A 17,317-nucleotide genomic window follows, 5' to 3' on the forward strand; every position below is an offset into this window, starting at 1 on the left:
AAGAATATATAAGTAACTTATAATGACAATCAAGAATTAATTCGAAAACCTTAAATAATCAACATTGAATCTGTAGCTACAGCCTCAGAACAAAGGCTTTAGCTACTAATCTCTAAGAAAATAAGAAGAAGAAAAGAAAAGAATTTAAAAAGTATTGACGACTTTATACTTTGATACCCTCTAATTGATCTCCACCTCTGCCTAATCTCCAAAATAATTATTTCTATGGACTATTTATAGATATAGAAAACGCTCAATAAAATAATTGAATCCCAATCAAATTAGGAACCCAAACCGAATAGAATTGGATTCCCAGTTTTACGCGTGAACTCTGACCGCCTCTGCACGACTTCAACAATATGAAGGTGTCTTCCGCTGCTGCCACGTGGAAGCATCCTCTTTTCCTATTTGAACTAGGGGTGTGCATTCAGTTTTTCGATTTGGTTTCACACTATTCAGTTTGAATTTTCGATTTTTTGTTTTGTAAAAGTGTAACCCAATCCGATCCAAAATAAATTTGGTTTGGTTTGGTTTTCCTCTATTTGGTTCGGTTTTTTTCGATTTGGTTATTCAGTTATGTCAATAATTAATAACATATATAACCAAAATAATAATATTTAATCCCTTAAATATACTTTCAAAATACAATACTTATAAATATACCTATTATAGATGTAATTCAAACATAAAATATAAACGTAATCATCATGAAAAACAATAACCAAAAAGGGACAAAAGTGGTTAACTCCAACTTAATTCTAAGCCTAAACATTATCTATACATACACATATATATATATAGAGAGAGAGAGATAAATTTCATTTTTTTTCGGTTTTCAGTTTTTATTTTTTAAAATTCGAAACCAAACCAAACAAAGTAATTTATTAATCCAAAACCAATCCGAAAAACCAAAAAATCAATCCAAATAAAAATTCGGTTTGATTTGGTTTGATTATTCGATTTAATCCGAATAGTGCACACCCCTAATTTGAACTTTGCACCTTTATATTTTATACATTATTATATTGAATTTATTCCATTAAGCTGTCTGCCTGATTTCCTTCTTCAATCTTCAATCTTTAATTTGTTTTAGCTTCAAACTTCTTCAACTTTATAACAATTCACTTCTACAAATAAAATACACTATTTAGCACAATCCATAAAATTAATGCTCAAAAAGGACAGATATAAATAATAAATGTGAGGCAAATAATGATTAAAAATATGTATTTTTGGCCTCACATCAACACCTATCGATTCGGGGATAATGTAAATATTCACCTAATTAAATTTGTACTAAACGTAATTGATTAATATCATTTTACCATCAATTTTCTTAAATTAGGTTTCATAATTTGTGGAAAAATTTAGAAATTGATTATGCAAATCTTGAAACTTTTTTTTTAATTGTTGTTGTTGTTATTATTATTATTTTTGTTCTTATAAAAAAAGAAATCTCTTTTTCTTAAAAAAAAACAAACTAACTAACTAATTATTCATCATTAATCACTTGCGGGAAATATATTGTGTGTAAGACTGATCGACAGGCTTCGAATGAGGTTTTGAAGAAAGAGATAGAGATTCTCAAGAGCGGTCTTCAAGAGTAAAGACCGGAGAACAGTAAGAGCTAATTTATTCAATTAGGTTTTTGATGGAGCGGAGAAAGATATGTTTGAAAATGAATCAAGGGGCTCTTTTAGTTAAATGGTATTGAAATTAAAACATCTTTTATATAGTTAACTCATTAAACGAGTCATGTAACTCGTGTTAATAATTGAGTATGATTTGTGATCATTTAGGTTCTAAATAAATTTAAATATTAATTTTAATTTTTTAAAATATTTTTTAGAAAATTTTGCAGATGTCATGTCATTAAATTGATATCAAAAATTTTATTTTTGGAAGTAATGATCGTGGAAAAGTTAACTTGACAAAGTAGAGTCACCATCTAAGTTACTAACTCTATTTCAATTTGTTGATTAATATATGTGATCTTAACATAAATAATTACACAAGTATTTAATGGGTAACTCCTGAAATATAAATGGAGGCTATATATTTACGAATTTCTAATTGAACGATTTGCAATTATTATGGTAAGAATAATTAAAATTAAAATTTTAAATTATTTACATATAAGGGACTCTCAAAAATTAATTTCATGTTCTTTGTTGTGCTCGAAATTAACTAGGAGTCTAGGACTCGTAATATTGTTTCTCGATGGAAACGAAAGATCACACGTTTTTGGGTGTACTCTTGGATCGAAAAAACAAAATGCATCTTTATAAGTGTCTTTCTAACCCGAAAAAGATACTCTATCAATTTATCAACAATACTTACTATTCCCGTATTAATTTTGAGATCATTGCAGAACTACAGTTGGATTTGCTTTAAAATATCTTCTCATGCTTGACGGTTGCCAATCTTATCCAAAATTTCTTGGCTATTTATATTCGTATATCTTCCATTGTTGAGAATAAATAGGAACCAAAAATAAATATCAAGAAAACTCTTCCTCCTATAATTTTGTGTGTTTGAATTTTTATTTTTTATTGAATTTGATTAGATTAAAACCTTTAATTTTAATTAGAAGATCTTGGTGAATCTTAGAGAATAAACTTGTAATGACTGAAATATATACCTCGAATTTTAATTAATTTCTTACAATATTTATGATAAAAAAATATTTAGTAAGATTTTCATAATACACATGTTAGCAAAGGCATTCGAAAAAAAATCCGCCTATCATTAATACTACTCCAATGTAACACAGTTTCCACTTTCCATGATGGAAAAGGAAGGTTAAAAAAGGGGGAGTGGGACCCACCTAAATTTTTTTGGAAAGTAGAAAAGAAATAGAAGATGAAAATGAGAAAAAGAACAGATTAATTTAGATTATTAACGCGCTGATGTGTAAGTGCAAAATACACTACAATTTGCCAAGTGAAGTCAGCATAAGATGTTTTAACCAATTTCTTCTTGTTTTTGTCTCCCTCAAAACTCCTCTACAGTTTTTCAACATCTCCTAGCAAGTTCTAGAAAACTTTTGCTTGTCCTGACACAAGTTCGATATGAAAATAAATTATGTTTCTTACTAGTTACGAAGATAAAAGTTATGAACTTGTTATACTTCGTAGTACACTATATTAATTATATTATGGTACAAAATATCTTCCTAATTTATTCTTTGGTACCAGGGGTATTTTTGGTCATTATTTGTTACTTAAAATGAGTAAGGAGTTTATAGGACCCAAATTACCCCCAACCTCCAGCCCCACCCTTCTTTATATATTGAAGCAATAATATTATTTTTTTATTGTCAAGTCTCCTATTCAGACTAAAACGGCGGCGCTACTTACCCCACTGTGGTAGGGCCCAATGTCGGAGCACAAAAAGGCCGCTCTATTCAAATACAAATCATGGTCTCCTGACATTCAACGTGAAGAAGTTTGGCTCAAACGCAAGAAGAAGCACTTTCAGCGTCTCGCCGCCGAACGCCGTTCATTGAGCCTCCTCACCGCCGAACGCCTTTCATTGAGCCTCAACGCCGATGAACTCCGTTACTTGAGCCTGAGCAAAGGCGATGAACACCGTTCATTGAGGATCAACGGTGATGAACACCGTTCATTGAGCCTCAGCGCTGATGAACGCCGCTCACTGAGGTTCATCGCCGATGAACTCCATTCTATGAGCTTGAGCAACGGCGATGAACGCCGTTCATTGAGCTTTATCGCCGATGAACTCCGTTCTATGAGCTTGAGCAACGACGATGAACGCCGTTCATTGAGCTTCAGCGCTGATGAACTCCGTTCAATGAGCCTGAGCAACGCCGATGAACGCCGTTCATTGAGCTTCAACGCTGATGAACTCCGTTCAATGAACCTCAGCGCCTATGAACGCCGTTTATTGAGCCTCAGCGCCGATGAACGCCGTTCATTGAGCCTCAGCGCCGATGAAGATTACCGTCGTTCAATGAGCATCACTAACGACGATATCGATGAACTCCGTGCTTGTTTTGAATTAGGATTTGGATTCGATTCGAATTCTGATTTGGATCCAAAGCTTACCAAAGCTTTTCCCGCTTTGGAGCTTTATCATGCTGTGAATAAGTTATCTCGATCCTCTTCTTCGGTTTCGACGGTAACTTCTGACGGTGAAACTCCGTCATCTGTTGAAACCTCTGTCTCCATTGTTGAACCAGGTAAAATAAAATGAAATTTATCGACACCAAACTGCGCTAATTTTTTTTTAAAGTTTATGAGTTTTCAAGTTCTTGACCTATACCTCATTTTGGTTTTAACTTTCCTTATACAACTATAAAATCTACCTAAAAATTAGTGTTTGTTCTTAATTAATTAAATATTTATATTTATTTAATAACTTTCCTTATTATACAAATATAAAATCTACTTAAAATTTGATTTATAATTAAATATTTATATATATATTAATACTCCAATTACTTTTCTTATACAAATATTAAACGAAGTAAAATAAACAAATTACAACGGAGTTTGAGCCGTGCTAATAATTTGTTTTGTTTGTGAAGGTGCTGATCAGGAGACAATGAAGCTGAAGCTGAAACAATGGGCACAAGTTGTGGGTCTTTCAGTGCTTCCATCACCTTTTATCTATAAATAGATTCAGAATTTAAAGTTGTTAGTAATATTTGATTATCAGAATGTTACGTAGATGTGAAACTCTCTTATTAGAGCGAGCAGGTGCAAACAAGATATATTATGCATGTTGTTTTAATGCTCAGTTGAATAATAAATGGAACTGGATTCCAATTTACTCCATCTGTTTTAAATTAAAATTACTAGCTTCATTCGAACACAATATAACTGATACTAGTATATATTTGCAAGTTTAGGGGTGAAAATTCATAAATAATAGTACTGTATATAATTAAAATTTGTCATGATTATTAGGTTAGTAAAATTAAATTACAGATTATTATTATTTTGCCAATGATAACAGGTCAGATTTTAGTGACTGTAATTATATACAACAGGTGCAACATTAGCAAGGATATTGAGATATATTTCATTCGCAGAATTATTATTTTTTAAGTATATATAGGTATATGTTGAGCCTTCTTTGGCCTCTTCATGTATTTATTTTTTATATTTTACTACTTTAATACTTATTTTATCCTTATAATTAAGTATCGATTATTTTCAATTTATTTTCTAATGAGTTAGATGAATACTTGTTATAATAATTAGAGCAATACAACAAAATGGTCATTTTATGTATGGCTTCTCAAAAGATATGTCAAGTCATAAAACATGGATGGAGGGAGTATATAAATATTATAGGGTGAAATCAAATGTTACGTTGTATGCAAATTAGGAAAATGCATATAGAAGTTAAGTCTGATGTTACAATTAAAGACACTAACAAAAAATCGAAATAATTAATTTTAGGAAGCATGAATATTAAGAGGCTATATTAAATTAAATATATTCTTTCCAATTTATATAAACACAAATTTTCTTTAAACGTTGTAAGAATCACGTGAGATTGCAAGTAAGATCATCAATAAGTTCATGGTAATTAAGCCGCTATGATTAGTATTCTGTCTTTTCATTATATAAGTATAAATAACTGAAAGTTTAAACTAACCTTCTTTTTTACGAAAAATTATAAATTTAAAAGTATTCTTATTAAGGAATGGCGGATCGAATATAAAAGTTTTGAAAAAGGTATGTATCATAAGAAGTAAAAATAATATTAACCAGAACATATTAAAATTTTGATTTAACGAAAAATACTTATAAATCAAAAAAGTTGTACATGACCAATTTAATCATGATTTTGGCTTATAGCCTTATAAACACTTAATTTATAATCACTTTGTGTTTATCAAACACGTCAATAAATTAAACCATATCTTATAAGCTAAACCAAATACCTCCAACTACAAGCTCATCTTCCTTACCAAATTCCAACTACTTTTGGTTGTCTATTTCAATTTCACGAAGACACTTTGTGAAAAGAAATAAATTAAAGAGAAATAAAGGTGTTTGAGTTCACGATAGAGTTTATTGTTCATTACTAAAATATCATTATATTCTCATTAAAATTTTCATCGAAAATAATATTCAGTGACTATTTTACAAAATAATTAAATTAAATTAATAAAAAACTTATTTTCACATGAAAAAATTAAGAAGCTTCTTAGTGTTCTACTGAAATACTGTTTTTATCATACACTTTTTCAGTAAGTTATAGATTTCTTGAAAAAAGAAAGATATTTTTTTTATTATATAATATAAATTTTTATTAATTCACAATTGAGAAAATCTCTATTTTTAATGCTTGTTGTAGCCCACTTTTTATTAAAGTGAAGTAGTAAAATTTTAGATTCCAACACTAAAATGAAGACAATATCTCATTGGCGAAGGGATATGTTTTTTTTTTAAATAAATAAAATTGCATGGAACACCTCTAAAAACATGTGATATATCATATTTATAGCGTGGATATTAGCAATAATCACGTGTAACGTAACATGGTGATGGACCAATTATTATTTTAATCAGTTCAATGAAGTACATTCTTTTACTTATGCATCCAAAAACATTATTACTGAAGTCTATATTCTTTTAACATATTGTGATATGAACTATTGTGATATGAACCATTTTAGGACAAGTTATTATATGATATTCTAAAAGGTCTCGAACAGTATCATGTGATACTTTTTTCTTTTCTTATTGGATGTTTTAAAAGTATGATATATTTTTATATTTAGTTTAAAGATTAATTTAATTTAAAATTATTTGATTTTTATTAAGATAATGACCATATAAATAAATTTGATTTATTTTTATATTATATATTTTTAGAATCTTTTATTTTGATTTTTAGAAGGCATCACTTCTATAGAGTACTGGTGAGGCTAATTATCTAGTATGTTGTATAGGACATAACGTTAGCCAGTAAAGAATTCTCATGTTTAGAAGATGATGTGTGGGTTAGGAGGGATAAGATTAGAGTGAGGACGTACATCCGGGATAAGAAACGAGCTAGCGACCTCTAATATGGTGTATAATTAGATGAGAAAAGCGAGACTGATCAGATGATTTGAACATGTGATCAAGAGCATAAGCGAATTCAGGATTTCAAGTCTCTGGGTGCCAAGTAGGTTCATCGGTTAAATCAATTTTAGGCTTCAGTCGAATTATTCGTCTTTTCGGTCTATGACAAATATGAACAATAATAAGATGACAATTTATGTATTATATATACTACAAATTCTTTGCGCATGGGTCATGCTAATCTTCTCCGCATTATTTCAATTTTATCAGATGTCTCCAACGGAGCAAAGGTTTATCGTTTTAATTTAGATGCTCTTGTTGAAAATCGAATTCAAGACTGACAACGGAAGATTTTTTCTCACGTAATATTTGGGAAAACTCATTTTAGCTCAATTGGTTGACTATTTGAACTCTCACCTTACCATTTTCCCTTCCCTTCCCTTCCCTACCTCCATTTATAAATACAAAATTGCACCCCACATTTGATTGAGATCATAAAGTAAACAAAGTTAAAACTTTCAATTATACTATAAATATCATAAATATTCATCATTCATTTATAATTGTGATCGACAAGTTTTCATATTTTGAAAATGATCAATGACAATATCATTGCTTGTATTTACAATAGATCACGCTTTAAGTAACACGCTAGTCAAATATACTTATAAATTAGTACTCCATATTAAGACAACTATTAGAAACAAACAAAAATAATAATGTGCCGCTGTCATATTAAGGGAGCAAGTTAAAATTGCAAATTAAAAAACTGTCAGGGCCTCAGCGAGATTCGACCTCGCAACCTCCGTGTTAGAATATGACCCTTAGCCAGCCGCACCACAACGCCTTACGGTTAGTATTTGTAATTATATTATAGATATATACCTATATATACTAGAGTTTCCGTCGAATCCCGTGGGTGGCATGGCACCCCCACGAACCTTACTAGATCCGCCCCGATACAAGAGAGAGGTGGAAAAAACCTAATGATGAGGTGTGAGAGGTTGACGATGGTGAGTTCAAGGAGCTGGAGTAAAGGTAGACCGAAGAAACATTGGAGAAAGGTAATTAATTAGACAAATATCTTTAACCCACTAAAGACATGACCTTAGATATATAAGATAATTTGGAGGTCGCGATTTAGGTTAGAAGGTTAATATGTTTGAGCATTGTCTCGCTTTCCTACGAGTTAAGGTTGGTGGTAGTTTGACGCTCTGTACCTGTTTCTCCTTTATACTGGTAGTATTAACAATGTTGCTTAGTACTTCTCTATCCTGCGTTATGTTGCTATCGACTCATGTGTTTTGATTATCGCAAATATTTTATTGTTTTTATTGCTTCTTTTTACTGTATGTTGATATTTTCTTTAGTATTTAGTATATCTTTTTTTATACTATTTGATGTGTTATTTAAGTTAGAATTGTTTCTAAAATAATTTTTCTATTATTGTTAGGTGAGAATAAGTTCTCCTTATATTTTAGACTTTTTCAGACCTTACTCTATTATCCCTACATTAAATATATCATTTTTATAATTTTCTATTTTTAACCTTTTTGTTTAATCAAATACTATTATTTCTTCTGTCTTAACTTATTTTTTAAGTATGTTTTAGAAAGAATAACTCAATTCTATCTAATAATAACACTTTAAACATCTATTTTACTTTAATAAAATAATAATTTTTAATTTTTTTTTATTATATTTAATATCAAATTAAATTATCTCATATGAATTAGGAGAGAGAACATAGATTAAGACAAATGAAATAATCTAAAACTGAGACGGAACTAACTTGCTCCGCCACCAGATTTTTTTTTTCCTTTTCATTTCACTATCCAAACAACAAATAAAAATTGGGGGACCCACATATTCGTTATTTGAACATATTAAAAAGTAGTCCTGGGCTACAATTATTATTAATTATTTTTTAAAAAAACTAAAATATCTCAGAATTGTAGCATAAGATATTTTCGAATTAGAGTTTGGTGATTAATCATTATTTGGACATGTAATCATGATAAGCATCTCTACGACCAGTGGCATAGCCACGTTAAGGGTGTCCAATTCGAAAAAAAAAACATATATACAAGTAAAATGATACACGAAATGATTAAATAATATATTTTGGACACCCTTAACATAACAAGTTGCTATTTCTGGACATCTTTTGTAAAATTTCTGGCTCCGCCACTGTCTACGACTGAGTTTTGTTTATTTATTATAAAAAAATAATTACGTAAAGGTTTTCACTTTATAATTAAGACTCATGAATTAATAAAATATCTTATATGGAAATGGGAACATATAATAATGTCCCACCAATTGTAATAGAATAATTTTTTTCTTCTGAATATCATCATCATGTCTACCGCATATATTTTAGTTATATATCACTTTTTGGATAAGAAATCAGCACAAAAATACTACTATAAAATATATAATAAAAATAGTTTTCGAGGATTGTAGTATTATTTTATCTTATATTAAAGATGAAATAATTTTTTTGAAATAACTAATTTCCAAATTGCTTGTTCTTCCATCAAACGAACTGTAAGTATTTAATTTTATGTTGGAGGAGGGGCTACGTCAATTTCTTAAATAAATGGGAAAATGACAAAATAAATGATTTACATACACAAAATGTTTAGGCTAAATCCTATATATTATCATCGATTACTTTGTAAATTATTTTCCAAGAATTTATCTATGGTGCCCTTTCTTAGTTGTTGCAGACAAAGAAGATGGATTGTGTAGCAAAACCTAAATAGTTTTGGAATAATGGCATAGTTATTATGTTGTTAAATGTAATTGAATTTTGAGGGTTTATCTTGAAGTCATTTCCACATTAAAAGCTAAAATCAGTCATGGAAAGAACTTAATTATACACTAGGCAATTACTTGGAGTTCTATCAGAAATTTAAAATCGATCACGTGTAGATGATGAAATTCATATAATTTTCAGAAGTTATTTAGAAAGTAGTTAACATGTGGATTAGGAAAACAGATTAACAAGATAAAAAAACATAGTTTGTTCATTTAGCTCATTATCAAAGATGAAAAGAATATTGTTTAATCTATTCTGAATTTTTGTATATCTACCTGCATGATTAGCAAGCTTTAAATAATGAGAATTTCCATTCAAAGAGGACTTAATGTATATATCTTAGAGCTTAATATAAATGAGACACGTGACAATAAAAAAAGCAATGTATTGCCGTACAGTTGCAATGGTCCAAAGATTGAAGTTCATTCAAAAAATATTTTAGAATACGAGAAATTGAACATGAAATATGCAAAGAAAGAAAAATTTAAAATAAATAACAAAAATAATATAGGAGAATAACAACAAAGTACGAAAATTCAAATTGCATCAACAATAAATCTATTTATTTCGAATTAAAAAGACCATGTTGGGTTGCATATTTTATTTTAAATAATTTGATCGCCTAATTGCACCCTATGTGAATTAAAATATCTGAATCATATTAGGAGTTGTAGCGTAAAATATTGTTGAGCTATAATTCTTTGATAAATAGTTATTTTATTTGAAAGTGTAAGCATAATTTTTCCAAACACCTGTATGGTTGAGTTCTATTAATCATAATTTCCCAAACATCATCTATATGATTGGATTTTATGAATCTTAATTCAGAATAGAAATAGACATGTAATCACAATTTTTTCGACACTTGAGAGATGAATAATATTGGATCGATTTGAATTCGAAAGAATTAAATAAATTAATTATATATACACATGGCATATTTTAATTATATTTTCTTTATCAGATAATTAGTGAAGGATTAAATAATTACCCCTCAAACTATCCAATAGCAATTTACAATTAAATAAATGATTAAGTCACGTGCTTTGCTTAATTTATTCTAGAATAGTTTGTCAAAATTGACCGTAGACTAATTACTAGTTACATTAAACAATTTTTAAATATTAAAAAAAGCGCCAAAAATAAAATACAATTGCAATCAACTTTTTCCTTTCAAATCAAATAACATTGCATTCAGTTCAGTACTGTAATAATATGTGAGAGAATTTATTTGCTGAAAAGTACGTGTTAACTCCCTCCGTCTTAATCGATTTGGACTAATAGATAAGGAAAATGACATAATTAAGAGGGCTAAAACAACTAAAATAAATCTAATTATATTATACAAATATATGTCACGGAAACAACCTTAAAATATCTGATTAGATATTTATCTCATTTCTTAATATCGTTTATAAGAGCGATTCAAATAAATTGGTGATTTGAAGACAAAATTAAATGAAAACCTTAAATTTTTTCTTTAAAAAATCTATTCTTTAGAATGCAAAATTGTTAATAATTTTTTTAAATTATTTTCTTTTAATAATTTATGAAACACACAAATGTGATTAATAATTGGTTATCTTACCTTCCTTTTGGTACGTTTTAAAAATATTTTTATTTTGTAACTTCTTAATTCTAATTTTCACTTAATATATTTAAAATCGTAAAATTAAATGACATTTTATAATATTCTATATATTTTTAACTTGTGATCATAAGATTCACAAATAAATTAAAACGGAAGGAGTAGTATTTATGAATAATTTCTGTCAACGGTATTATCGTACGGTTATCTGGTATTTGACGCAGTGACCAGTAAACTCTTATTAGCTGTCAGCCTGTCACGCACATGGCGCGTGTTCAGCACTTCCCAATTCCAAAATACCCACACGCGATTTCGCTCGCTTCCTAGAAAAAATATCTGGTTGACATTTTCTGTAAGATATTATCAACCACTGCTGACGTGGCAAAAAGCCAAAATCACGACACGTGTAAAAGCGTCGCCATGTGGAGCCCACGTTGGCCCCCACCGAAAAAAATATCCCCGGCTTGATCAAAACCGCCTCCACAGCCCCTGAACCCCCCAACCCCAACCCCACCCTACCCCAAACTTCACGCTGTTAGACATCTGCTTGTAAATATATAGAGGAGATATTTGTTGATCTTTTTCAAATCTCACATTATCGGAGAATATAAAATGGAACAGAGCTCCCGGAAGGAGAGACCGTCGTCGTCGTCGTCGGAGAGTTGCGCTAATGAGTTGACCGGGTTGAATTCTGGTGCGTCGTCTTTGAGTGTTGCGGATTCCAAAGATACTTTGCTGCAGGGTGGAAATGCTACCAAGGTAATAATTTCTTTATTTGCGATTCTTCCTGGTTAAATCTCGTGTATCGTTTGGTATTTTGAGGAGATTTTGTGATTTAGTGTCTGTAAGGTTATTTCTTTGTCTATTTTCCTAAATTGTTGGTAGTAGATGCTGATATGGTGACCGTATGGGTTCTCTGTTGTCCGTATGATATTTTTAGTCGGAGCAACGACTAGACATGATAGAGAGAGAGAGGATATTTAGCTTGATAATTATTGAAGGAAGAAATTGAAAAATTGGCTCACTAGTTTAATTTAGAGATTGGGTTAAAGATCTACGCGTGATATGTTAGTTCAATTCTGTTTTTAATCTGGTTAAGGAATATCTAGCATAACCTAAGTGTGTTTTTGGAGTTGGAAGAAGTGGAATTATGCTCATCTTTTTTGTGTTAAAGAGACAAAGAACAGTTCTTGTGGCAAGGATGGTCTGATTATATTATCATCTCGTGTATACTGCAGGTTAGAGTTTTTGCTCACATGAATTCTCTTTTTATTGAACTTCTATAATTCTCCGTGTTGAGAAGGAGGAAATGGGGTCATTATTTGTTGAAGTCGTGAGGGGTTGTTGCTTAGTTCTTGTTTAAAGGCTGAACTGGAAAATTAGCATCAAAAGGAAAAATTGTTCTTGTAGATGATCAATCATGAGTATTTAGCTTGTCATGCTCATTCCAAATTACCTATTTTCAGATCTAATCAAAAATAATTTTTACACGCTTGAGCATTACTTTACACTGTTGTCAGGGTCTTTATTGGAGACTTTCACCTATAGATTCAGACTACTCTATTAAATTTTGTGTAGAACATTTTTGTGATGCCATTAGTGTATGGTGTATCAGGCTGAAATTCTCTTTCTTTATGCTAGTTTGGGATTATCAGATCTTGTATTATGTATTCCTGGGTAATCAGCGGATACTGGTAAAAAGAATCGCAGTCAGCCTGCTGGTGGGAGGTAAAAAGTACTTGGTGTAATAGTCCACAAGTTGGCTCTATTCCCTAGTTTTAAAAAAGGTTACTTCATTGTCGCCTTTAGAACCCAGTTTTCTTTAAAGCTACATTTCTAAATATGTAGTCATTGAATGCTTAAAACTTGTGTCACACTTCTTGGTTAGTGATGTTGATGCATAATCCTGCACATGCTGTTAATAATACCGGACTACCCTTTTATGCAATTAATATTACAACAGCATACCTACTGTAGTTCCAGAAAGTGGGTTCTGGGGAGGGTAAAGTGTATGCCTGCTTATCCCTACCTTTGAGTAGAGAGAATGTTTCCGATAGACACTTGGCTCGTGCAGTTAATATTAATAATCTATTAATAGATTGAATTGTTCTGTTGAAACTGCCGCATGTGTGGGAAGTGTACCTTGATTTGAAATTTGTTTTATCATTATTTTATAAATGATGTAATACAACTTTTGAGAATGAAATTTCTACTTCTAAAAGGTGTTTTCCTGAGACTGCCTGTTTTCTCAGAGATTTTAGATCCCCTAAGTCTCTAGGTTTTCATTTAGCTATTAATATGATAGTGCTTGCAAGGTATACACTTTGTTTGCATATAGTGATTCCACCACATTGATCTCTCTGAGCACTCCATAGAAGATACTTGGTTAGTTCCGACTGCTGTGATAAAGCTTGAAATCAAACATGCAAAAGGATAACTAGGGGATAAACTGAGTTTATGAAGTGTTTGGTTCAAGCATGGAAATGACTTTCCATAATCAAGTGTATTTCAAGAAAAAGAAGGGAGAAGTGGGAAAAAATGTATATTACATAGGGAATAAAAGCCAAAAAGTGCAACATATTATGTGTTGGAGACATCAGATGTGATTAGAAATCTCAAAAACTTTCTCGCTGCCTTTATTCTTCACTGCTGAGAGCATCAAAAGATTAAGTCCTCCTTTCAAGGACATTTTTTAGTATGCTAGGGATGAAACCCTAGATTCGCCAATCAGTGTAGAAAACAAAACAAGAAAGATAGTCGGGAAGACCAAGGAGAAAGCAGTATATGCAGCATTTATTGTGGCATGCATATTTCTTGATATGTTTTTCCAATTTTAACTTAATGAGCATTAACCTGCCAGAATATCAGGATAACAACACTTGCATATTTCACGTCTTAACTTCAGGACAAGTACACAGGATGGACAAATGCAAAGCACAATGCATTTCTGGACTGTCTTGAAGCTTCATTTGTTAAGCAGTTACACAGATCCATGGCATTGCGTGCTGGATCTGTGGAAATGAACCTCAGCTGTAGAAATTTGTCAGAAGAGTTATCTGCACATGTCAACAAAGCTTCAAAGCAGGTCAGGAGCCTAATTTTAGTTCATTCTTTATTTCTAGAGCTATAACACAACCCTTTTTAGCTGCGTTTTAACAATGACCTGGGGCAGAGGCAGAAATATATTTTAGGGCCTGCGACATTTTCACACCAAAAACTAGTCTTACTGAGCTACTGACACCAATCTGACTTAAGTGTAAATCATGCAACATCAAGAAGAAAAAGAATTCAAAAATGCACAGCTGATATTCCAAATGTGTGTGTTGTGTGTATCTCTATATATATGTATGCATGTAGTTAGCATGCTACAATTCAGTATATGTGAAAAATTATGCTGTGTGAGAAATAGCTTTTAACATTGATTTGATGCGATCGTCATTTTACATAACCATAGCCAAATACTTGAATGGAAAAAAAAAAAATACTACTTCTACTGTCTTGGAAAATTATATTTATTTTGTTCTACTAGTAATTAGGTTATATAAGTATATACGAGTAGCATATATAACCAAAATAAATTATGATGATGAACAGATGAAGTAAATATCAAGTATTTGATGTGATCTTCATTTTTGGCTTTTCTTGAATGACTTCCAAGGTTCAAAGAAACAAATTTTGGTGTCTTGCCTTTTTAATCTGAGATGCCAAAATTCAAGAATTAAGAGGGAAAAAATAAAGTCAGGTATAGCCATTAATTGGAGGAGGCCATGGAGAGAATGGGAGAGAAGAAGATCCTGATTCTGTCTTACTTTATAAGTGTACATGATCCATTGTAATTTCCTATTAATTGGGGAAGGAAGCTTAATTATTAATTTCCTACTTTTTACATCCTTTCTCTTTTAGGAAGACATTCTTTCTTTGTTTGAAAATGAAAACTTGTTCGTAGGTTCCATGCTTTCTAAAGGGATGTTGGTTGAATATAATTTTTTTGCATAATATTTATAGTTGCCTCATTATTTGCCTCCTGTTTTGGTTTCTCGCTGAAGTACTAGTGATGGGTATCGCTCCGACTCTTGAAGGCTTCTGCACTCATGTTGGATCCTCCAAATATGCACTACTTCTGGAGGATCCAACATGCACCATCAACATTTTTGAAGAGTCCTAGCAAACATAGATCACTAGGGATCTGCACAAAATTGACCCGTCATGCCCCACTAGTTTTCTGTAATGACAATGAAAAACAGCACCATGCCCATCTTACAAAGAAAATGAAAAAAACTTCGGTGGATCTTGCTTGATAGTTTTTCCCTTCTCTTCCAGTTACCTTTTCTGCATCATGGCTCTTGGAAGACAATCAAGACTGTGAGGCAGCCACCTGTTGTGTATATTGCAGCTGATTCTCATGATTGCTTAAAATATCTACGTGGTGATGGGCATCATCAGGTTCTGGATAGTCAATTTTGTAGTGAACTCCTTTGCAAGGGGAAACGAACAAGAGATGAGAGGTCTTCTTCATCTTGTGAATACAAAACAAGATCACATTTAATCCCTTCCAAACCGGGAGAACTTCAGAAAACAGTTTGTAGAGTTACTGGTAAGCACTTTGCTACATTTACGTTAAAATTGTTTTTAATTGAGGATTCGAGGATAGGCAGTCTTCCGTAAAGACTTAAATGTGGAACTTGTAGTTCTACATGCTTAGATTCCTGGGATTCTGAAAAACCAAAGGATCATTATTAATGAACATTAAACATAGGTACAATATAGTTCGTGTAAATTCTACATTTGTTAGTATTTTTTGACATTGTTAGAAATTTTGCAGAAGGTTCAGGTCAGAATTTCTTGGATGAAGATTCAGACGAGAACTCGAGATGCAAAAAGATGAAGACAGCTTCTGTGGACACTACAGACCAAGAGCAAGTAGTGTGCATCAACTTCTTCCATTAACCTTTGAAAAAAATGATTTTTAATGGTTGTAAAAAAAACCTTATCTAATCGCTGTATGTGTACTTTAGGTCGTTCCAACAAGGAATACGAGAGTTCAGGAGTTGCTAGTTCCATGTTCCAGAGAAATAACCAAGTAAATCTTGGAAATTCTTCACCAAACAATGACGGGAGCTAGTTCTATGTTCCAGAGTAGTGACAAAGTAAAGCTCAAAACTAATCAGAAGACTATGGCCAATGTAAGACTTTTGAAAGGTAGCTGAGGGGTGGTGAAATACTGGAGAAGGGGACTCTCAACACAAGGAGTTGGTAATTTTCTTGTTGCTTTTCTAAAGGAGGATGGCAAATTTGAGAAAGGTGTACTGGATGAAATCAGATTTGTTGCAGATAGTAGAGTGTTGGCGTGTCATTTTTTGGGTTAAAAAATAGAGTAGGAAAAGTCTAGCGTGCATTTGCATAGTGTTGCGATATAGCAATAATGCTGTAAATGACATGTAGATAGTTATCCATACAAGCGTAAGTGTTTTACACGAGAAAGAAAACATTTGGGGGTGGGGGAGAGGGCAGGGGAACTAGAAAATTATCAGTAGAGAACAAATGTCTATATAAACTATTGCGCTTAATTCTTTTGTTTGTTTTTTCTTTCTTGTCGTCCATTTGAAGATGGATTTGTACTTTTCTACGTATATTTAGTGGAATTCTCTCGATCCTTTACTGTGTCTTCAGCTTCTTTTTTTCCGTAGTCCTGTTCTCTTTTATATGTCACTGTTTCTTTGTTTTGATCTTCGTTGCAGAACAAAGTTCTCTGTTTCAATTTTGAAAGTGGAGTTATGATGTGTTTGCGATCGATCATATTGCAAGGTATGAGATTTACATTAATTTATTGGGAAGCCAGCATATGTAGGGCTTATATAA

The 17,317-nt window shown here is 31.5% G+C and overlaps 2 protein-coding genes across 2 annotated transcripts; both read left to right on the forward strand.

The window, feature by feature from the left end:
• Positions 1–3,378: 3,378 nt before the first annotated feature.
• On the forward strand, positions 3,379–4,641 carry LOC102603373 (uncharacterized). The gene is made up of 3 exons (XM_006346461.1): positions 3,379–3,481; positions 3,959–4,201; positions 4,550–4,641. Exons 1-3 carry the CDS (start codon positions 3,379–3,381, stop codon positions 4,639–4,641), a joined length of 438 nt encoding a protein of 145 aa, XP_006346523.1.
• A 7,331-nt stretch (positions 4,642–11,972) lies between these two features.
• LOC102592216 (uncharacterized) lies at positions 11,973–17,116 on the forward strand. The gene is made up of 5 exons (XM_006346350.2): positions 11,973–12,217; positions 14,364–14,543; positions 15,779–16,052; positions 16,281–16,378; positions 16,474–17,116. The coding sequence occupies exons 1-5, from the start codon at positions 12,071–12,073 to the stop codon at positions 16,540–16,542; spliced, it is 768 nt and encodes a 255-aa protein (XP_006346412.1). The 5' UTR covers positions 11,973–12,070; the 3' UTR covers positions 16,543–17,116.
• Positions 17,117–17,317: the final 201 nt, after the last annotated feature.

This window comes from Solanum tuberosum, unplaced genomic scaffold (genome assembly GCF_000226075.1).
Source record: "Solanum tuberosum cultivar DM 1-3 516 R44 unplaced genomic scaffold, SolTub_3.0 scf00073, whole genome shotgun sequence".
Taxonomy (NCBI): domain Eukaryota; kingdom Viridiplantae; phylum Streptophyta; class Magnoliopsida; order Solanales; family Solanaceae; genus Solanum; species Solanum tuberosum.

Coding starts and splice junctions, on each gene's coding strand:
- LOC102603373 (XM_006346461.1), top strand. CDS start 3,379: ATGTCGGAGCACAAAAAGGCCGCTCTATTCAAATACAAATCATGGTCT. Junction 3,482..3,958: donor CAAGAAGAAGCACTTTCAGC/GTCTCGCCGCCG, acceptor GCGCCGATGAAG/ATTACCGTCGTTCAATGAGC. Junction 4,202..4,549: donor TGTCTCCATTGTTGAACCAG/GTAAAATAAAAT, acceptor TTGTTTGTGAAG/GTGCTGATCAGGAGACAATG.
- LOC102592216 (XM_006346350.2), top strand. CDS start 12,071: ATGGAACAGAGCTCCCGGAAGGAGAGACCGTCGTCGTCGTCGTCGGAG. Junction 12,218..14,363: donor AGGGTGGAAATGCTACCAAG/GTAATAATTTCT, acceptor TCTTAACTTCAG/GACAAGTACACAGGATGGAC. Junction 14,544..15,778: donor TCAACAAAGCTTCAAAGCAG/GTCAGGAGCCTA, acceptor CTTCTCTTCCAG/TTACCTTTTCTGCATCATGG.